Raw genomic sequence first — 19,126 nt, 5'->3', positions numbered from 1 at the left:
AGCGATGTGTGTATTTACGTAGAATTAAACTTAAATAAAATTAAAAAACAACATTCGTGATAAGGGATGTTAGAGAAAGTCTACATTTTAGTATTCACTCATTTTAACATTTTCTCTACAAAGTGTTCGGCAAAGGAAATAAAAAAACACAATTGTTAACGTCTTGTTTTTTAATTCTTTTTAACAAAAAAATACTCGTACAGTTTTGTAATAATAATATATAATTCCTTTCAAATCTTCACACAAAATACTGACAATTTAATACGCACACATAAGTAGGTACTATTTAGCTGCACACAAAAATCCCATAACTAATATAAATTGATAATTTACGGCCATCAAGGATAATGTTCCGAAAGGGATGGAACTTCTGTTGCATCTATCATTTTAATTTATCTATGTATACAAGATAGTAAGTACAATATAAATAATACATACAACTTATGTTTAATATTAGGATATTTTCTTTTTATAAAATAATGGAATGCTTAAAAGGGTCGTTGCAGGTAACTATCTACTTTAAGTGTTTAGTAACTTAGAAAATAGCCCTAGCTTTTATTAGGGTAAAAACAGACTACAAATAAGACAACAGTTATAAAATTTAAATATGAAAAATCTTAAATTTAATATATTACACTTACTAAATTAACACTTACTTAAAATTAATTATGTCAATAAATTAATAATCCAGTCATTTGATAGTTTTATAGATATCTCTGCCAATAAAGGAAGTTGTTGTTTTGTCGCTTTTCCTCCTCGTACCACTGTCACTCGTACCGCCATGATGAAAAATAGTTTTTTTTTTAGGTTCTTTACAATATCACCTTTCAGACTCATTTTACACTACAGACAACTTTCTATAAATATTGTTGTACCGCTTTTAATGACTGGACCATACCATACCAAACGTCATATAAAAAAATTATCAAAGGGTATTTTATTATGAAGAAGATTGTGTGGACTAATAAGCGGTTACTTTTAGAAACTTACTTTACATTTCAATTATGTATTCTGTTTATTTCTTCAATATCAATAATTAATTTTTACATTTTTGCCCATAATATATGTTGAATGTTTTCAGGATACTAATAAGGGACATTTTGAGCTAATGTATGTGAATTTCTTGGTACCACCTTTACTTTTTAGTGCTTAGACAGATTTCAATATAAAGGCTATCGTTAGAAGCATAAAATCATCAATCAAGGCCAGGAGTCATTTTCGGCACGAGGAAAGGACAAAATGTTAACGGGCGCACGGGTGGGAATATTACAACTACGTGCAATATCACACGGCAGTAAACCTTTCCTGTTTCTGTGCTTTAGTACTGGAGATATGATTTGTATCCCTTTTCAGTAGATATAATCGAAGGATGAAATTTTTGTCTCCTGCCCATGTTAGCCGTGAGAATTGACACTAGCTATAATTTTTTGGAAGGAAATGCAACATGGCGGCTCTTGGACGCCATTTTGAACTGTCAAAATACTTGCACGGTTATTTAATTTCTTTAATTGCGCACTTTTAAATAACTCAATAGCGACTTAACTTTATAAAAATCTTACGCCTGGATACAGACTTTTCTAGTCTAGTCACTATTCGAAAAGCATTTAGAAAAATGTTTTAAACACATTACACAAGGAATACTTACTAGTCAGATTCGTCTAGATTTACCTATATCAAATTAAAAATAAATCTAGATAAATCTGACCTAGATAATTTTCATGTTGAACAATAGGGATTTATCTAGTTTTTAGAGTCGTTTAAAAATAAAGCACTTTTATATAATTATACCCAAGAGAATATGATACTTTGAAAAAAAAAATCACTACATTCACTTTTCGAGTCAGGTCACCTCGATAGCACCGGCCTTGGCAACATTTCGGGGGGACCAGTTTCCCATGACGCAGGTGCTCCATATTTCTTCGGTTTCAAAACGAAGATAAACTGGAAATTAATAATAAATGGATATTAATATTATAAAATTCAGTTCATAGTATTGTGTGTATATTATTACATTTTTCATGTTCAATTGATAACACCCATATAAATATAACAAGAACAAATTAAGGTAAACAATCCCTTACCTTTGAAGGCGCCAAATTTTATAATAAAATACCTATACTTATAAAAAATGTAAACTCATTCAATGTATTCAAAACTAAATTAGCTTCTTATATAGTAAGTAATACCAATAAATTTAAAGACGAATACATTGAATGAGTAGATAATAGTAAAATTGAATTTAGTTTAGTCTAATGGCGAAGTGTATTAATTTATTACAGAAAACTAAGTTTCCTATGTAAGTGACTTAGGTCTTTTTATGGGAATAAATGTCTTTAAACCTAAACCATATAATTAAATAGGTATTTAATAAACTTAAAGGCATAATATCGGCCTGCAAGTCAGGTTCCCCCAGACCGGACGATTAGAGAGATGGTGCTACAAAAAACTCTTCAAAGCCTTAACCGTTATAAAGGTCACAAAGGAAATTTTCAATAACCATCTGTGTTGTATACGTGCCCCAAAAACAATAACCTTCGGTCGCGCTCTTGGACAGCATGCTCAATGGGGGATCTATTCCATAACGGAATAGATCCCCCATTGGACCCCAATCCCCCATTGAGAGTTCTCCATTATGTTAATGGAGAACTCTCAGGCATGCATTAAATATCACTTGCATTATTCGTCACCGAAAATGCAAGTGATATTTAATTGCTTAACTTAAAAATGCACATGATTCTCGGTACTCCTGAAATGGAATCCTTAACACTAGCTAGACTAGACTACCACCGCTTCTTTGACATAATAGAATTTGAATTTGAATTACCACAATAACACCATACAGTGCGCCGACAGCGAAGCCAACGGCCACGTCGCTCCAGTGGTGCATGTGGTCCACCACGCGAGACAGTCCAACGTACCACGCGCCGATTAGCATGGCGAACTGGATGCCGTGACGTAGGAGCTTTGAGCCGCGCCATTTTCCCTTCACTTGGATGTAGAACTGAGAATGTATAAAACAGCTTTTATTTCTCCCCACTATGAAATGGCCGTAGTCCACCACGCCGGCCCAGTGCGGTTTGGTGGACTCCTTTGAGAACATTATGGAGATCTCTCTGGTACCAAGAGAGCCATTTTTAATGGGTTAAATCGCGCATAACTTAGAAGGTTAGGTTTCACGTAACCCGTATCCCCCCACCACTATAAAACGAAAAGTTTACCCTCGTTTATTATTTTACACGTATATTATTTGGATGTTGTGGACGGCACACAGGTCCACAGCATCGATATCGATTATTGAGTCATCTTATAATTACTAAAGGCTATCAACCAGCCGTCTCCATAGGATTCTCGAGTACGTCTTAAAGAAGCCTTAGGACAAGGTGTCAAAAGTAGGCCTATTTGAAGTAAATGAATTTGGTTTTTTTTTAAGTTCTATAGATAAAAGAAGAACGTACAATAAAGAACACAGCACTGTACATCGCGAAACTGGAGTGAGCGCTTGGGAAGGACAGTCGCATGTCCTTGAGACGGGCCACGTCTGCGTTCGGTCCAGCGCACGTGAAGTCTTGGATGTAGCCCAACGCGTTGAGCGTTGGCGATGCGTTTGGCACTGGTTGGCAAATCTGGAAATTATTTATAGTTATTATTATTATTATTTATTTTATTATTTATTTTATTTATTTTATTATTTATTTTAGTGTTTTTTCATATCGCCGAAATAGTAGGTCCTCTTTTTTCTATTAAGCTATTACTGATCGAGCAATCGAAGAAGGTTGTCGAAATAATTCTAAAATTTGCCATGAATTGAAGAAATTGAAAATGTCTAAGAATAGTAAGTAGTAATTAGTAACACATTAGATCAACGTTTGAAACCATATAATTTTAAGTAATTAAAATGAAATAGGATTGTCAATTTTGGTTTTTAAGTTACTTTTATTATGAAAACTGAAATATCATTTTACTATATCGAGTATTAGTGATACTTGTAAAAGACGAAAAAGAACTTAAAAATGTTGTGTTTGTTTCTTTCTATTAGAAAAACCACGAAAAAATACAAGAAATAAATGTTTTCAAGGTCGGTTTTTTTGTCAATTTATTTTTTACAGTAACTTGTGCATTTTGTTTCGGTGACAACGGGGGATGGAATTCCGAATGACTTACACAATAATGCGTACCTACTTCACGATATGGTGGCCATTCTACGCGACATCGCACCGTAACATTAAATCGCTTAGGCGGCACGTCTTTGTCGGCCGGGTGGTAACTAGCCACGGCCAAAGCCTATCAGATCAGACGAGAGAAAATTCAGAAATTATAAATTCCCAAATTGTCCCTCCCAGGAATCGAACCCTGGACCTCCTACTTAACAGCGCTCACCGTTGCGCCAGGGAGGTCGTCGAAATTACAACCAAGATAATTTTTTGTTTGTCATTTCTAAACTATCTTCTAAGTAAAACACTTGTTGTGAAAAAGTTACTTACATCAAAGAAATGCGGTCTCAACCTGCCGATGACGTATTTGGCAGAGTTAACAGTAAGCTGCTGGCAGGCCGCCCCGAATGTAAAGACGCCAATCGACGTATAGGTCTCCCAAATCCACCCAGAGATCAGGTTTCCGAAGAGGAACTTGTCTCCTAAGCCCCTTCCCTGCTTATTCCTCACAATTTCCACAATTATTATCTGAAACGAAATAATTTCTTTTTTATTCCATTAAAACTCCAGTATTCACTGTAATCTTCTCTTATTATACAGTCTTAAGTGGTAGCGGGATAACCTGTTAGTGTAGTGTGTACAGTGGTTGGGGAATGATATTTATTTTAAGCCTAACAATGCGGGAATTCGTTTTGGCAAATATATCTAGCAACGTAGCTCATAGGTATACAAATATCGGCTATAAAGCGGTCAATATCGACTTAGAATGAGCATTACAGTTTTCACTACACTTGCCCTCAAAGAAAGTAAACTGTAAGATCGTGTAATTACACGATCCGGAAGGCCCTACGCCTCCGATACCCTATTCTCCAATCTTATTGACCGCCCTGATCTGGCGTAAGATGTTGACATTCCTATCATGATATTAATCCTTATCCAAATAAATAGTTTTATAAATATTAATTTATGATTATATACCTGCTAATTCCTTGTGCAATTATTCAAATTGAACCTATCGCTTAGAAGTTGCGACGGGTATAGAAACGCAAAAAGCAAGAAAAATACAGCGGGCCGCGAATATCATCGTTTGAAAATAACTGGACCTGGTAGGTAGAGCGCTGCAATTCGTTGCTAAGTTTTTTAAAGATATTAAAACCGATTCGCGGTTCAGCTATTATTTAATATAATTATATATATATACATATCTATTATAACTAACTGTAATTTAAATTAATTCTAACTGTATATGTTTGTTACTCAATCACACAAAAACGGCGGAACGAATTTGGGTGAAATTTGGCATGCATGTAGCCTTTGACATGGAAAAAAGCATAGGATACATCTTATGCCGATTCTGTTCGGTTTTTTGCGTTCCCGAAACATTGAAATATGTTTACCAGCTAAGCCGCGGGCAGACAGCTTTGAAATTTGGTATTCATGTCACCTATGCTATGGAAAATGACATGTTCTTTCTATACCGATCTCTCAAATAGTTTTCGTGGTAGGATTAAAAATGATTAACGAGCGAAGCTTAAGGCCCTAGATTGAAGTTAATGCAGATGAAGTCGCGGGCAGAAGCTAGTACTTAATGTGTTTGTTTTGGTCGCAAACCGCATATGCACCCGCGAAAGATTCCTTTGTTGGTCCAGAATCTGTGCCATATATTGTCAGGATTGGTACACCGGTGTGTTTATCACAATAACCGTTATAACCCACCAAACCGCATTGGAGAAGCGTGGTGGGTCTACAGACAGGACTACTACGCCCAGCAATGGGACGTCAAGACCAGATAAAGCTTACCGTAACAACGTTGATAGCGAATCCAACACCCGCCAGCAGGCCTTCGGAAATCGTCTGCGGCTTATACGGCAGCATTAAACTCAGATCGTTGGCGAAGTAACCTCGGTGGTAGGGCTCCGCCACCAAATGTATCACGAGCAAAGGTACACCAACTGAAATAAAAAAATAACAAAATTAAGAAAATTAAGCTTAATTTGCTTTGCTACTCTGCGAAAAGCAGGAGAATCTGTATCATCTGTATGGTGTCATTTATAATTTCTTCAATCCTTATACCCCACACCAAACAGATCTCCGACAATGTAGCCTCACATGTGGAAGGTAGTTTCGCGGAGTATAGCAAATTAAGCTTAATTTCATTATATATCATGGAATTCCTGCTTCTATCCAATATTTATCAAAATTAATACTTTGATATACTCTGCGAAAAGCAGGAGAATCTGTATCATCTGCATGGTGTCATTTATAATTTCTTCAATCCTTATACCCCACACCAAACAGATCTCCGACAATGTAGCCTCACATGTGGAAGGTAGTTTCGCGGAGTATAGCAAATTAAGCTTAATTTCATTATATATCATGGAATTCCTGCTTCTATCCAATATTTATCAAAATTAATGATAAATAATATTCGACGTTCCTGGCGCAGCGGTGAGCGGTTTCAAGTTGGAAGTCCCGGGTTCGATCCCCGGCAGGTGAGATTTAGAATTTAATATTTCCGAATTTTCTCTGGTCTTGTCTAGTGGCTTCTGCTGCGGCCACCAACCTACCACAAAGACGTACCGCTAAGCGATTTGGCGAAACCGATTGTTTTTTTTTCCACGGGCTTTGTTTGTGGTTTTTTTATACGGACAGTATATTGACATCTAGTATATTGAATATTATTGATATTCTAGTACATTAACTATTTTTTTTATTTTTCTATTACACCATAAGTTAGCCCTTGACTGCAATCTCATCTGGTGAAGAAAAACATGCTGGACAGTCTTTGGGGTCTTCCGATAGAAATCAAAACTTACAAAACTTACATAAACAATATTTACATATATACCTACTTATTATAGGTACATATAGATCACGCGAGTTTCACGCTTTTTGCTCACCCAACGAATGCTCAACGCGCCTAAAAAGGTTTTCACTTCAAAAATTACGTGGGACATTTTTCTACGTGATAAAAAATTTTCTTCTGAGGAGACAGTACAAAATGCTTTGACACAGTTTATCGAATATAGATCAAGAGTTCTACCGTAAATTTATAAACGAATTTCCATTTAGTGCTATCAATGAATAGATAATAAGGGTAAATATTTTGTTTAAATTAATATGTTATATCTCAGAAAAAGAGTTTCAATTTTGGCAGTGCAAATCTGCTATTGTATACTTTAACCCCACATTATTCAGAACATACTCATCAGCCATTATTGTACGCAAGTGCATTGTGTCCAAAAAACGTGAAAACGCCCCGCGCGCGTGTCACTTGACACCCTCGGAATGTTGCCAGCTCACAAGCTTTCTCATTTTCCCTATTTTATGGTAAACGAGCACATTCGAGTAAAAATAATTATTGTCAATTGCTAAACGGAATGAAGCGACTAACCGTCTGCTCGAGAAACAATACTAAAGTGGAGTGGTATTTGATGCTCCAACATTAGCCGTGTACACGGTTTCTGTATATTCTAAATACTGTGTTTAACTCCTACGAATTTTTGTACTTCGTGAACTCATACGTGTGTTGGACTAGATCTCTTGAAAAACTGTATCTAGGTAAACTCTATTTGTTGTTATCTGTCTTGAAATGAAAATGAAAATAGACTTCTGCTGTTTTGGTATATAATAATATCAAAACAGCAGAAGATAACAAGAATTAGAATCAACAAATATTACACAGGTTCAGTAGGCGCCCTTATCGCTAAAAAGCGATATCTGCCGGGCAACCTAGCAAAGGACATCATTATCATATCAACCAATAGACGTCCATTGCTGGAAATAGGTCTTTTGTAGGGAGTTCTAAATTCCACGGTTCTGTGCCGCTTGAATCCAGCGGCTACCTGCGACGCGCTTAATATCATCTGTCCACCTCGTTGGGGGCGACCAACGGACATACAAAGCAAAGGATAAGTAAAGCGTTAATTTTTTTTTATAATTTTTAAGAAAATTATCCTAATATTTAATTATGTTTGTTGTACCACCTACTTATTTCTTATAACATTTTCTTGTATGCCTTTGGTTGCCTGGAAGAGATCGCTATTTAGCGATAAGGCCGCCAAATTGTACGTTCTACCTTATTTTGCTGTTGTATTTGTATCTCTGTAAATCTTCTCTGTGTACAATAAAAGTGTATTCATTCATTCATTCATTCAAAATATAGGAAAGGAAAACTCATTCTATTGTGTTCCATTTTTTTTGTATTTGTTTTATCGCACTTGTTTTTTTTTTATATTTTTAAATCGTACTCTACACTGAAATATAACGAAAAGATTGTTTCCATTATAGGGCAATTTACAAAAAATTTAGTACATTTGTTTACTTGTAAATCTCTTTTCATGTCGGTTAAGAGAATGAAAATGAATCAATCGATTAACGAAGATAAAATAGATAAGAGAAGAATTCATTATCTTCTTGATTATGTTGATATCTACTATCGCCTTCGATAATAGTAGGTACAAATACTACATTATTAAAACTATATTTTTGTTTTTATAGTAACTATTTTACTATAATGTGTGTGTGGGTGCTTGTATGTGTATGTGTGCGTGTGCGTGTGCGTGTGTGTGTGTGTGTGTGCGTGTGTGTGTGTGTGTGTGTGTGTGTGTGTGTGTTTTGGTAAGCATAACCGTACCACATAAGAAGTAACAGAAGGCAATAAAATTTCCTAAATATAGTTCAACGGGTACATACCACGATAATATCAAGTAAACTTGTCGCACTCACATAACAGTTTCATTTACGAAAAAACTCACGTGTCATTTTAAAATGGGCGAACAGCTTTTTTTCAACCGCAACAGCGAGTACTAGGATACTACTTATACCGCATGAGTAATAAAAAATAATAAAATATAACCACGCCGTGTGTGTGGTGACTTCAGATCTGAATGCGTTTGTCAACACTCCTCTTTCCGCGAGTGTACGAGGCGACCAAGGGAATACAACTGAGAAGGACTGCATCGTTCTCTGTGCTACTACTACCATCTACTCTCTTCATAATGCCGTCGTGATGAATATGAGTAAACCATTGGCACTCCAGTCCAGAGCCTATAGACGTGCCGCTAAGTAAATAAGCGTTCCGGGTAGAATATCGCTTAGAAATTGGATAGGGGTAATACAGCTTAACATAACTTCCCGACCCCTAACAGGTTAGCCCGTTACCATCTAACGTAAGTAATAGTAATTTTATAAAGTGGGTAAATAAACAAATTTTTGATGACTATAAATTCACAATTGCCAGATTGACATTGAGCTGGTGGATGTTTTGATATAAATACGACTGCATTATCGATACACTTCAGTCCTACATGGACTCGAACGATGTAAAGATACCTCCCAGGGTCTTAGTCGTTTATCAGTCAGAAGTGGTACGATACTTTCTGTTTAATTGAATTCCAAGTTGTGTACACATACTTTGGGTTAAAGCTTAGAACAAAACTTGTAATTACTTATATTTAGATTTCCTTTTAGTTATTACCTGTTTTGTGTACCTAATAACAATAAACAATACTAATGTCTAGCCCACGTGGTGACCTTGTTCGATTTGACTGTCAGCTGAGAGGACGATTGTTCTTAGTGACTATTGTTTTTCAGACTGTGGCCATATTTAGCGATTGTTTACTAAGCTTTTGGCAAAAGTGGTTGTGCTAGTAATATACCGTGTCAGCTATGTACGAGAAAGTCTATGTGACCATCTACGATGACGTCTGTGTCACTATCTAAATTGTGAGCCGTGTAATATTAGCCGAACCATATTTGCAATGCCACTAACCTATTCAAATAAGTCTGTTTGTTATCTAAATAGAGCAAGTTCTGAGTTTCTTGCCGGTTCTTCGCAGTACAATCAGCATTCCGAATCGGTAGTAGATTCACAGCTTCTTGATTAGGCCTACGTACGTTTGCGGGGTCGCAAATTTTAGTCCGGACGGTCGAATTTTGCAGTAATTTTATAAAGTGGCTCGTGGTCGAACGATGCAAAGGTACCTCCTCGATCATAATACTTAGTAAAAAAAAACGTCATTTTTGGTTAAGAATAAAGGTTTTTATTTTATTAGGTACTTATTTATCTATTTCGAACCAATATGGTAGGTGGGTAGGTACTAGAAAATAGTCATCAATTGAGATTTGATTCACTACACAACAAATATACTACTCATTAGTTTTTCTCTGAAACGATTAACTTACTTACCTACTAATTGGTTTAAAAAAATATCTATAACATTTGAAAACGTACTGATTACTTTGTTTACCTACCAATTTTTTTTATCTTTTTATTCACACTAATATTAGTCATACCTACAAATCTTTCAAGCGGTGATAGGAGCGCAGGCGCAGTGGATAGGAGCTCGACTTTACTTTCGGACGATTTCAAATCCCAGTACACACAAACTTTTCTGAGTTCTGTGAGTTTTAAGTAATTAAAATTATCATTTGCTTCGACGGCGAAGGAAAACACGTGAGGAAACCGGCATGCCTGAGAATAATTCTCAAAGGTACGTGGAGTCCACCAATCCGCACTGGGCCAGCGTGGTGGACTACGGCCTTAACCCCTTCTCATACCCGTGCCCTGTAGTGGGCCGGTAATGGATCGATATAATGACGATAATGAGGTAATTTAACTATACATAATCGTAAAAGCCCCTACATAATCGTAAAAATAAACCCGAGTATTTAGCTATGGCGTTCTTCACTTAAAGATATACCAGAGTAGGTCTACTTCTCTATCTCCAGTGGAGTCCGCTTGGCTAATACCATTTATGTATAATAATTGCAGAGATCGCTATGTAGCTATAAGACCGCCAAATTGTATACTTTACAGAATAAGAAAACACTTTTAATTTGCTTTTCCATTAACATTATTTCTACGGGATTTATTTTAAGGGCGGACAGAAGGACAGATTAACATGTAGTCTTTGTTAATACATAGTAACTTCGGTTACGGAACCCAAGAAATTATAGTTTTCACAGTCATCGACCATTGCTATTTCAGCTTAATCGACGTCATTGTTTTACATGTAGGTAATGATAAATTCTCCATTACCTACCTATTATCGGTTTATGAACCGATAGATAAACCCGAGAATTCAACGATTTGGACCGATTTTTCTTCAGGCTTAATTTACTAAAAATATTATTTCAGGCTGTGAACTCATTATTAGGTACTGAAATTGAACAAAGGCCACTTTACTTCCGGCTAAATTTGAATAATAGTTTCAAAGTTTATCGATTCCTCATCATCATCACATCGACCCATTACCGGCCCACTACAGAGCACGGGTTTCCTCCCACAATGATAAGGGTCAAGGACGTAGTCCACCACGCTGGCCCAGTGCGGATTGGTGGACTCCACACACCTTTGATAACATTATGTAGATCTCTCATGCATGCAGGTTTCCTCACGATGTTTTCCTTCATTAGTTTATCGATTACAAACAAACAAATCTTTACCTTTTATAATATTAGCATAGATGTAGGAAGGTATAGTGTTACTACAATGAATTTTCACCTCTTCAACAGAGTTAACGCAAGCATTAACCAGAGATAATCTAGGTTAGGTAGGTGCTACCTATAATAGATACCTTTTTATAAATACCTTTTAGAAATCAGCAATAATCTGTTACAGTAAATTTATAAATTATTAAACGGTAAATAATTAAACTTTTGATAACTATAAATTCATATTTGCCAGATATTTATGTTCATGACATTGACTTGGTGGGTATTTTAAATAAATAAATAAACTACGACAATACACACATCGCCATCTAGCCGCCAAGTAAGCGTAGCTTGTGTTATGGGTACTAAGAAAGCTGTTGAATATTTTTTTGAATATAATACATATAAATACTTATAATATACAGATAGACACCCAGACACTGAAAAACAATCATGTTCATCACACAAACATTTTCCAGTTGTGGGAATCGAACCCACGGCCTAGGACTCAGAAAGCAGGGTCGCTGCCCACTGCGCCAATCGGCCATTTTGATATAAATATCGATGCACTGCAGTCCTACATAGACTCGAACGATGCAAAGATACTTCCCGGTGTCTTAATCGTTTATCAAATCCTTTACAAACGATCTTAATGAACATGATCCGAAGCCAAAGGGATACTTACCCATTATTATTTGCTTGTTCTTGAATAATTTAACAAAATTACCTACATCCTCACTAATATTATAAACGTTTGTTTGCCCTTCAATCACGCAGTAAAGCAAGCAAGTTAGCTCTTGACTTCAATCTCACCCGGTGATGTAGTCTTAGATTGTATTGGGTTATGCCCAGTGGCGTGCACTGGTATGCAAATAGCAGGAAAATTGCATAAAAAGGCAGATGTTTTCCTCCTATACGAGCTATATTTATATCAATTTTCGGGTATGCAGTGCTTTTGCGCAAGTATGAAGTGCAAACCACTAGTTATGCCAGTTAAATTTTTTTTTCATAGTAATAATTGACGGACCAAGCAGGTGGCCCACCTAATTGTAAGTGAAAAACCATCGACTATAAACAAAGCAACACTACACAGGGCATGGTAGGAGCACGTAGTGCATGCCGCTTTGTGTTACATCAATTTGAGGAATAGGTGTCAAGCCTGTAATAACACTAGCAACCACGCACTTCAGATCGGAACACAGCATTGCAACAATGCTGCTTAGCGGCAGAAATAAACATGGCGGTAGTACTTCCCCGGACGAGCTGTTTCAAAAATATCTGGTTGACCCTTGCTTTTATGTTGCGCGTCGAAGCGTACGATACACCTCGGGAACCATTTTCATATTATATTGAGACTGATATTAGACGCGCAAAAAAAAAATATATTTTAATCCTTCATTGGTTTCTACGAGACATCATACCGAAACGTAAAGTTTGTCGACGGCAATATGTCTGAAAGGTCTGTCTAAATAATAATAAATAAATATACTAGGTACACACATCGCCATCTAGCCTCAAATTAAGCGTAGCTTGTGTTATGGGTACTAAGATGACTGATGAATATTTTTAATTAATAATTAATATAAATAAATACTTATAATATACAGATAAACACCCAGACACTGAAAAACATTCATGTTCAATAATTTTTCCATTTATTGAACCCACGGCCTTAGATGCAGAAAGCAGGGTCGCTGCCCTCTGCGCCAACCGGCTGTCTGCCAGAGTAGAAGCCGATACTAAAGATTTTAAACTAAGATTTTCGTGTTAATCAACATTTATAGTCCCATCGTGACCACGGTCTATGCAACAAGGTCGAAATATCGACAAGTCCCATAATATTATCATGGTACCTACCCGATACTTTCGGGCATTCATCATCACCATATCAACCCAGTACCGGCCCAATACATGCATAGGGCTTCCCCCCACAATAAGAAGGGGTTAAGTCCACAATGCTGGCCAAGTGCGTATTGTTAGACTCTACACGCCTTTAAGAACATTATGGACGACTCTCAGGCATGAAGAGTCTTCATGATGTTTTCCTTCACCGTTGCAGAAATTGATATTTTAATTACGCATATAACTTAGAAAAGTTAGAGGTGCGTCACTTTTAGAAAGTGAAGACGAAGTCCTACCCACTGGGCTATCACCGCTATCGGTCATTACCTAGTAATTATACGTTTTCTAATATGTATTTGCTGTGACCACACCTTGTGTAAAATATGATCCGAGATACCAACAAACTGACAGGAATGAGGAAAGCAAATTTTGCCATTCTTAAAGCAGACACAGGGTGATTACATATCTCACGACAGGTTTGCGACAGGCGTAGGTAAATCTTGCAATCTTTGCTGTCAAACGACACTTTTGTTTTTGTTGTATGCTAAAGTTTCGTCTGACAACAATGATCGCGAGATTTACGCCTGTCGCAAGCCTGTTGTGAAATACGTAGTCACCCCGCGTTTTAATATCTAGATACGTAATCGTAGGCACTAACTTATTCATAAATTTACAAGTTGGTACTTAGACACTAACTGCCCAAACATTACTGGTAACAATAAGATTAGCAAACAAAGATGCATACTAAACCAGCAATGTATTTTGTACTAATGTCAATAATGCGTTTTCTTTCAAGGTACGACCTGATTCACTCTTTACCGATTGTTTTATCGTAGAATAGGTAGATTAATAGTGACCTGCTGTAATTATACGGTACTGTTCCTTCGACTTCCTTATTTGCCGACGCTAGGTCATTTGTTAAGTCGGTTCACATTCGTCGTGTAGTCATGCGAGTGTCGTGTCGTGTCCTAAATCGTGATGAAATAAGCCCCGGATAAATTTACAGACAGTCAGTTACCTGAGTAAAACAATCATTTACCCGAGCTCTTGCAAGGGAACCTTGAAAGGCGACAGGTAAAAGATCGTTTTCCGGTCTCGTTTTGCCCAGCCTACGTATATGGAATTTACTATGTTTAATAACGAAGTTATTAACGGGAAAAACGGTTTTCCAATGCTAGTCTCTTATATTTACACGTTGTAAAAAACTCAATCGATTGCAATGTTACTACGGGCACGTAGATCTTCGAATATGGTCTTACGGGCACGTAGATCTTCAAATATGGTCTCCTTTCGCTCCGACACCGAAAGGTCTTCAGAAGATGTTGACTTCGCAACGCACAATAGCTAATCTAGGCCGCCTTTGCATGTCTACATTGTTTACTGTATACTCCTTACTGTTTCTTTTCCTGTATGTTATAAGTGCAATAAAGTATTTCTTCTTCTTCTTCTTCTAGGACAGTACAAACAGATCTTCGAATAATATCAATTTTAATGGTAGGTATTTTAAAATCTGTGTAGTATGACGAATAAGAAAGTTCTAAGTTTAACCGTGCGGATCGGTCCGGTACTACAGTCTACGTAGTCATCATCATCATCATCAGCATAGACATCGAGAAGGGTTTAGGCTGGCCACCACACATCGCCATCTAGCCCCAAAGTAAGAGTAGCTTGTGTTATGGGTAGAAGACTGATGAATATTTTATAAACACCCAGACACTGAAAAACATTCATGCTCATAGCACAAACATTTTCCAGTTGTGGGAATCGAACCCACGGCCTTGGACGCAGAAAGCAGGGTCGCTGTAAACTGCGCCAATCGGCCGCCACTGGCCTTGAGAACATTATGGCCAACTCTCAGATACCTACCATGAGGGTGGCTGCTTTTTACATGTTTGGCGTTCGACATCGTAAGGTTACCAATGCAAATATCGGATCGAATAATGTGGAAGCATCCTATTAACCAACTTACAAAATTTTTATATCATAAAAAGAGTTTCTAGTTAAATGCATTCCGACCTCGGTCGTGTTGAGGTAAACAAGTAAAATAACATCGACATAGGTATGGCTTACTTAAAAATAATATGGCAAAGTTAAAAAAATAATTTGCATATATCCGCAAACGTTTACCACTTTCCCTGAAATTGAATATACCTACACAAAGCAAAAAACTGTATCCAAATCGGTCCAGATAGTTTAAAGTGTAATTGGCCCGCATACTTTTTTAATTCACTCATTCAGACATAACAAAAACAAAGTAGGTAGTAGGTACCTACCTATCTCTCCCAGTAGATAAGGTAACTAGGTGGTTACAAACAATGAAACTATTTCACTTGATTATGTACCTACGTAGGTAAATATTCATAAATTAGTAAGTGGGTAGGTAGATAGATGCTAACTATCCAACAGTTTCTATCGATAAGATTATCAAACAAACATGTATTCGAAACCAGCAATGTATTTTGTGCTTATGTCAGTAGTGCTGATAAATTAATCTCAAAACCGTAAACTGTTATAACTTTCACAGGACGAGTCCGCAAAGTCAGTATAAAGTAATATTTAAAACAAATTAGTATTTAGTACTTACCACATGCTAAAACAAGAAGATCCAATACAATCTTCAATATTAATCTGTCAAAGGCCATTTTTTAACACTAAACACTTTTTTTTGCGCAAGACTTTCATTCACACACTAAACAACTTAGGTCGACGTTCAATATTGTTTTGAATAAAGAATCATTGAAATTATATTTTTATCTGTTGAAATCGAATAAGACCGTTATGTCGGAGCATTAAAACCTCAATGATAAAGAATCGCTGATAAAAAAGGCAATCTTTAAGTGGGGTACGCGTTAGTCATTTCTGTTGCCGTTTTATCATGAAAAGCCCCAATATTTTCCCTTAATTTATGCAAAATAGGTTTTGATTCATTACAGCAATAATTGTATTGTACCTGTAATGATAAACTAGATACACAAGATATTCGCAAGTTCTATTTTGTATATTCGCAAAAGACGAAACAAATGTGGGTGTATCGTTAACTTGGGCAGCTGTACGGAAATGAAACTTTTGTCCTTATAGTCCTTATTGTAAGGACACAAAGATACTAATGCCTTACTAATCGTCAACTGATTATATTATGGTTGTGTCATGTGGAACAGTAAACTTTACTTTGGATTTGGTGTAATCTAATAGCAACTCTTTTGCAAAGCAATAAAGATAAAATCCCTTTACAGTTTTAGTAATTATATTTTTGATCTGTTAGCGCCATCTATGTACAGATACGCAAACAACTTTAGTGAACGTGAATGTATCGTTTTTACAATATTCTGATAGGTGGCGCTGAATGTGACAACTTTTATTGAAAAAGCTTATAATCAGCTGATATCTTTAAATGAAAATTGTTTTTTTTATTGTATGCGTAGATATTAAATTAATAATACTAAGGTTTTAAGATTCCCTTCAACTTTTGATCTTAAATTTTAAATCGGTTTTGATTTGAAGGTGAAGTAGAAGGTCCCTGCATTGGAGATGCGATCCTTAAAAATGGGAGCAATTTTGTTTTATAAAAATATCTTTACTTCTAATATTACTATTTTGTGTGTGGTAGAAGATAGCTGTATTATCAGACCTGTCAATTTAGTACTTTATATATGGGGAGAACCCTGTACAACATAATGGCATACTTTAAGAATTACAAATTAGGAATACAAGCCCATGAGGTTTTCTTATAATTAAGGATATAAAAATAACATTTCAAATTTAGAACGTGTTTATTATGCTTCAGAGAAAACTATGTACATTCTAAAATATTAAAATTAAATAGCTGCCAAATAAAACTTAGTGCTAGGCAGTGCGTTCTCGAACACTATACATTATTAAAAACAATATAGGTGCATTGTAAACATTGTACATAAGCTTAGTAACTATATAACACACATTAATTGTACCTACCTATAATGAGTTGACACATTTGTGAAAAATAATAACTTTTTTTTAAAATACAAGTTTGTATATTTTTACTATAAAAAAATCATGAAAAAAATTTTTAAAGCTTTTTTTGAACAACACCAATTATTTAACGGCTAGAACTTTTTTTATGTGAGTTTATGTTCATTTTTTACATTCGAATGTATTGTCTATATGCAACTAAGACAGAATAAAGAACGTGCAGAACCCTCATTCACACATTATTGCATGCAGTGTATTGTGTCCAAAAAAACAATGAAGACGATGACATGACCAACGCTATATTTAATATTAATTTTATGTAAAGGCGAAAATAAACGACTTTCGTTGACTGTTTTGTTGCGTATTATTTAAATACTATGTATTAATGTATAGAAAAACACTCCGCTTTAGTAGTGTTTCTCGTACAGGCGCGATTCTTCAATATTAGTCGTGTACACGGTTTCTGTATGTTCTTTATTCTGTGGCTTATGAATGCATCTGCGTTTTTTTACCGCGACAGAGATAATATAGAAACCGCAATACCGCACGCAAAGATATAAAACGCCGAAAAGTAAATACATACAATTACTATTCAATAGATTACCTAGTATTAGGCAGAGGTTTTGAAATCAGCCGCAGTATAAATCCGCAGCGAGAAAAACTATCTGATATTAAATAAATATAAATATACTACGACAATACACACATCGCCATCTAGCCGCAAAGTAAGCGTAACTTGTGTTATGGGTACTAAGATGACTGATGAATATATTATGAAGAATATACCTATAAACATCCAGACACTGAAAAATATTCATGCTCATCACACAAATATTTTCCAGTAGTGGGAATCGAGCCCACCGCCTTGGAGTCAGAAAGCAGGGTCGCTGCAGCCTGCGCCAATCGGCCGTCAAATAACAGCGTTGGTGCCCTTCTAAATATATAACTGCCTTGTATAAACTTTTTATGTCATAATAATAATATAATACATAAATAATAATAGCTATAAATGTTATTACTAAATAACGGGATATCGTTGCTTTTCAGTGTAATTAAGACTGGCAATACACAATATAAGGCATAGATTATAAAGTTACAGCTATTAGGCTACGGCTCTCCTACCGTCGATGCCGAAATTATTATGCCGTTTACATCAGGCGTATAGCGACTGTAGCGTCAACTAGTGGGAAAAGTTGCAGTTTCGATCTACTTTTTCAAAGTTCCATATTACAATGAGACACGTTTGAAACTAGAGATGACACATTGCTTGTTTTATAATTTTAATTGTAGAAAGCGCTCAGGCCGCGTTTGCCAGAGATTCAAGGTTCAAATCCTGTCGGTTCCGAAAATTTTTATATGCATTTTAAAATTTATAAAATTGATAATTCTGTTGGTTTATGTTACAAATGAATACAAAAACTAATCTTCATTAATAATTATATTTGAGAAGGTACTTTTAATGTTACATGTTATAAAAGTAATGTACCAGCGCCATCTCATTCATTCTTGTTCACAGTTTGCTAGTTGACAGACGTATTACTTACCTTGCTAATATAATAAAATAATAATAATATTTTAATATTAAATTCAGTTCTATCCATCGAGTTGTTTTTAATCATCCATAACCCAATTTCTCACAAATTCCTCCAAGTGTAGGTATAAACACTAATACAAATAAAAAAATTATAAGATCAGAAAAGTTGCATATCTGGGCCACGTGCTAAGGCACGAGAGATATGAGCTCCTTC

The 19,126-nt window shown here is 35.9% G+C and overlaps 1 protein-coding gene across 1 annotated transcript; it reads right to left on the bottom strand.

The window, feature by feature from the left end:
• Nucleotides 1–200: 200 nt before the first annotated feature.
• On the bottom strand, nucleotides 201–16,523 carry LOC120633194 (putative phosphatidate phosphatase). The gene is made up of 6 exons (XM_039903333.1): nucleotides 16,015–16,523; nucleotides 5,952–6,103; nucleotides 4,482–4,679; nucleotides 3,456–3,623; nucleotides 2,825–3,001; nucleotides 201–1,941 (listed from the first exon to the last, which is right to left on the bottom strand). Exons 1-6 carry the CDS (start codon nucleotides 16,070–16,072, stop codon nucleotides 1,846–1,848), a joined length of 849 nt encoding a protein of 282 aa, XP_039759267.1. The 5' UTR covers nucleotides 16,073–16,523; the 3' UTR covers nucleotides 201–1,845.
• Nucleotides 16,524–19,126: the final 2,603 nt, after the last annotated feature.

Source organism: Pararge aegeria, chromosome 21 (genome assembly GCF_905163445.1).
Source record: "Pararge aegeria chromosome 21, ilParAegt1.1, whole genome shotgun sequence".
Taxonomy (NCBI): domain Eukaryota; kingdom Metazoa; phylum Arthropoda; class Insecta; order Lepidoptera; family Nymphalidae; genus Pararge; species Pararge aegeria.
This window is presented reverse-complemented; position numbering and strand designations above follow the sequence as displayed.

Coding starts and splice junctions, on each gene's coding strand:
- LOC120633194 (XM_039903333.1), bottom strand. CDS start 16,072: ATGGCCTTTGACAGATTAATATTGAAGATTGTATTGGATCTTCTTGTT. Junction 3,624..4,481: donor TGAGACCGCATTTCTTTGAT/GTAAGTAACTTT, acceptor AATAATTTCCAG/ATTTGCCAACCAGTGCCAAA. Junction 3,002..3,455: donor ACAGTGCTGTGTTCTTTATT/GTACGTTCTTCT, acceptor ATACATTCTCAG/TTCTACATCCAAGTGAAGGG.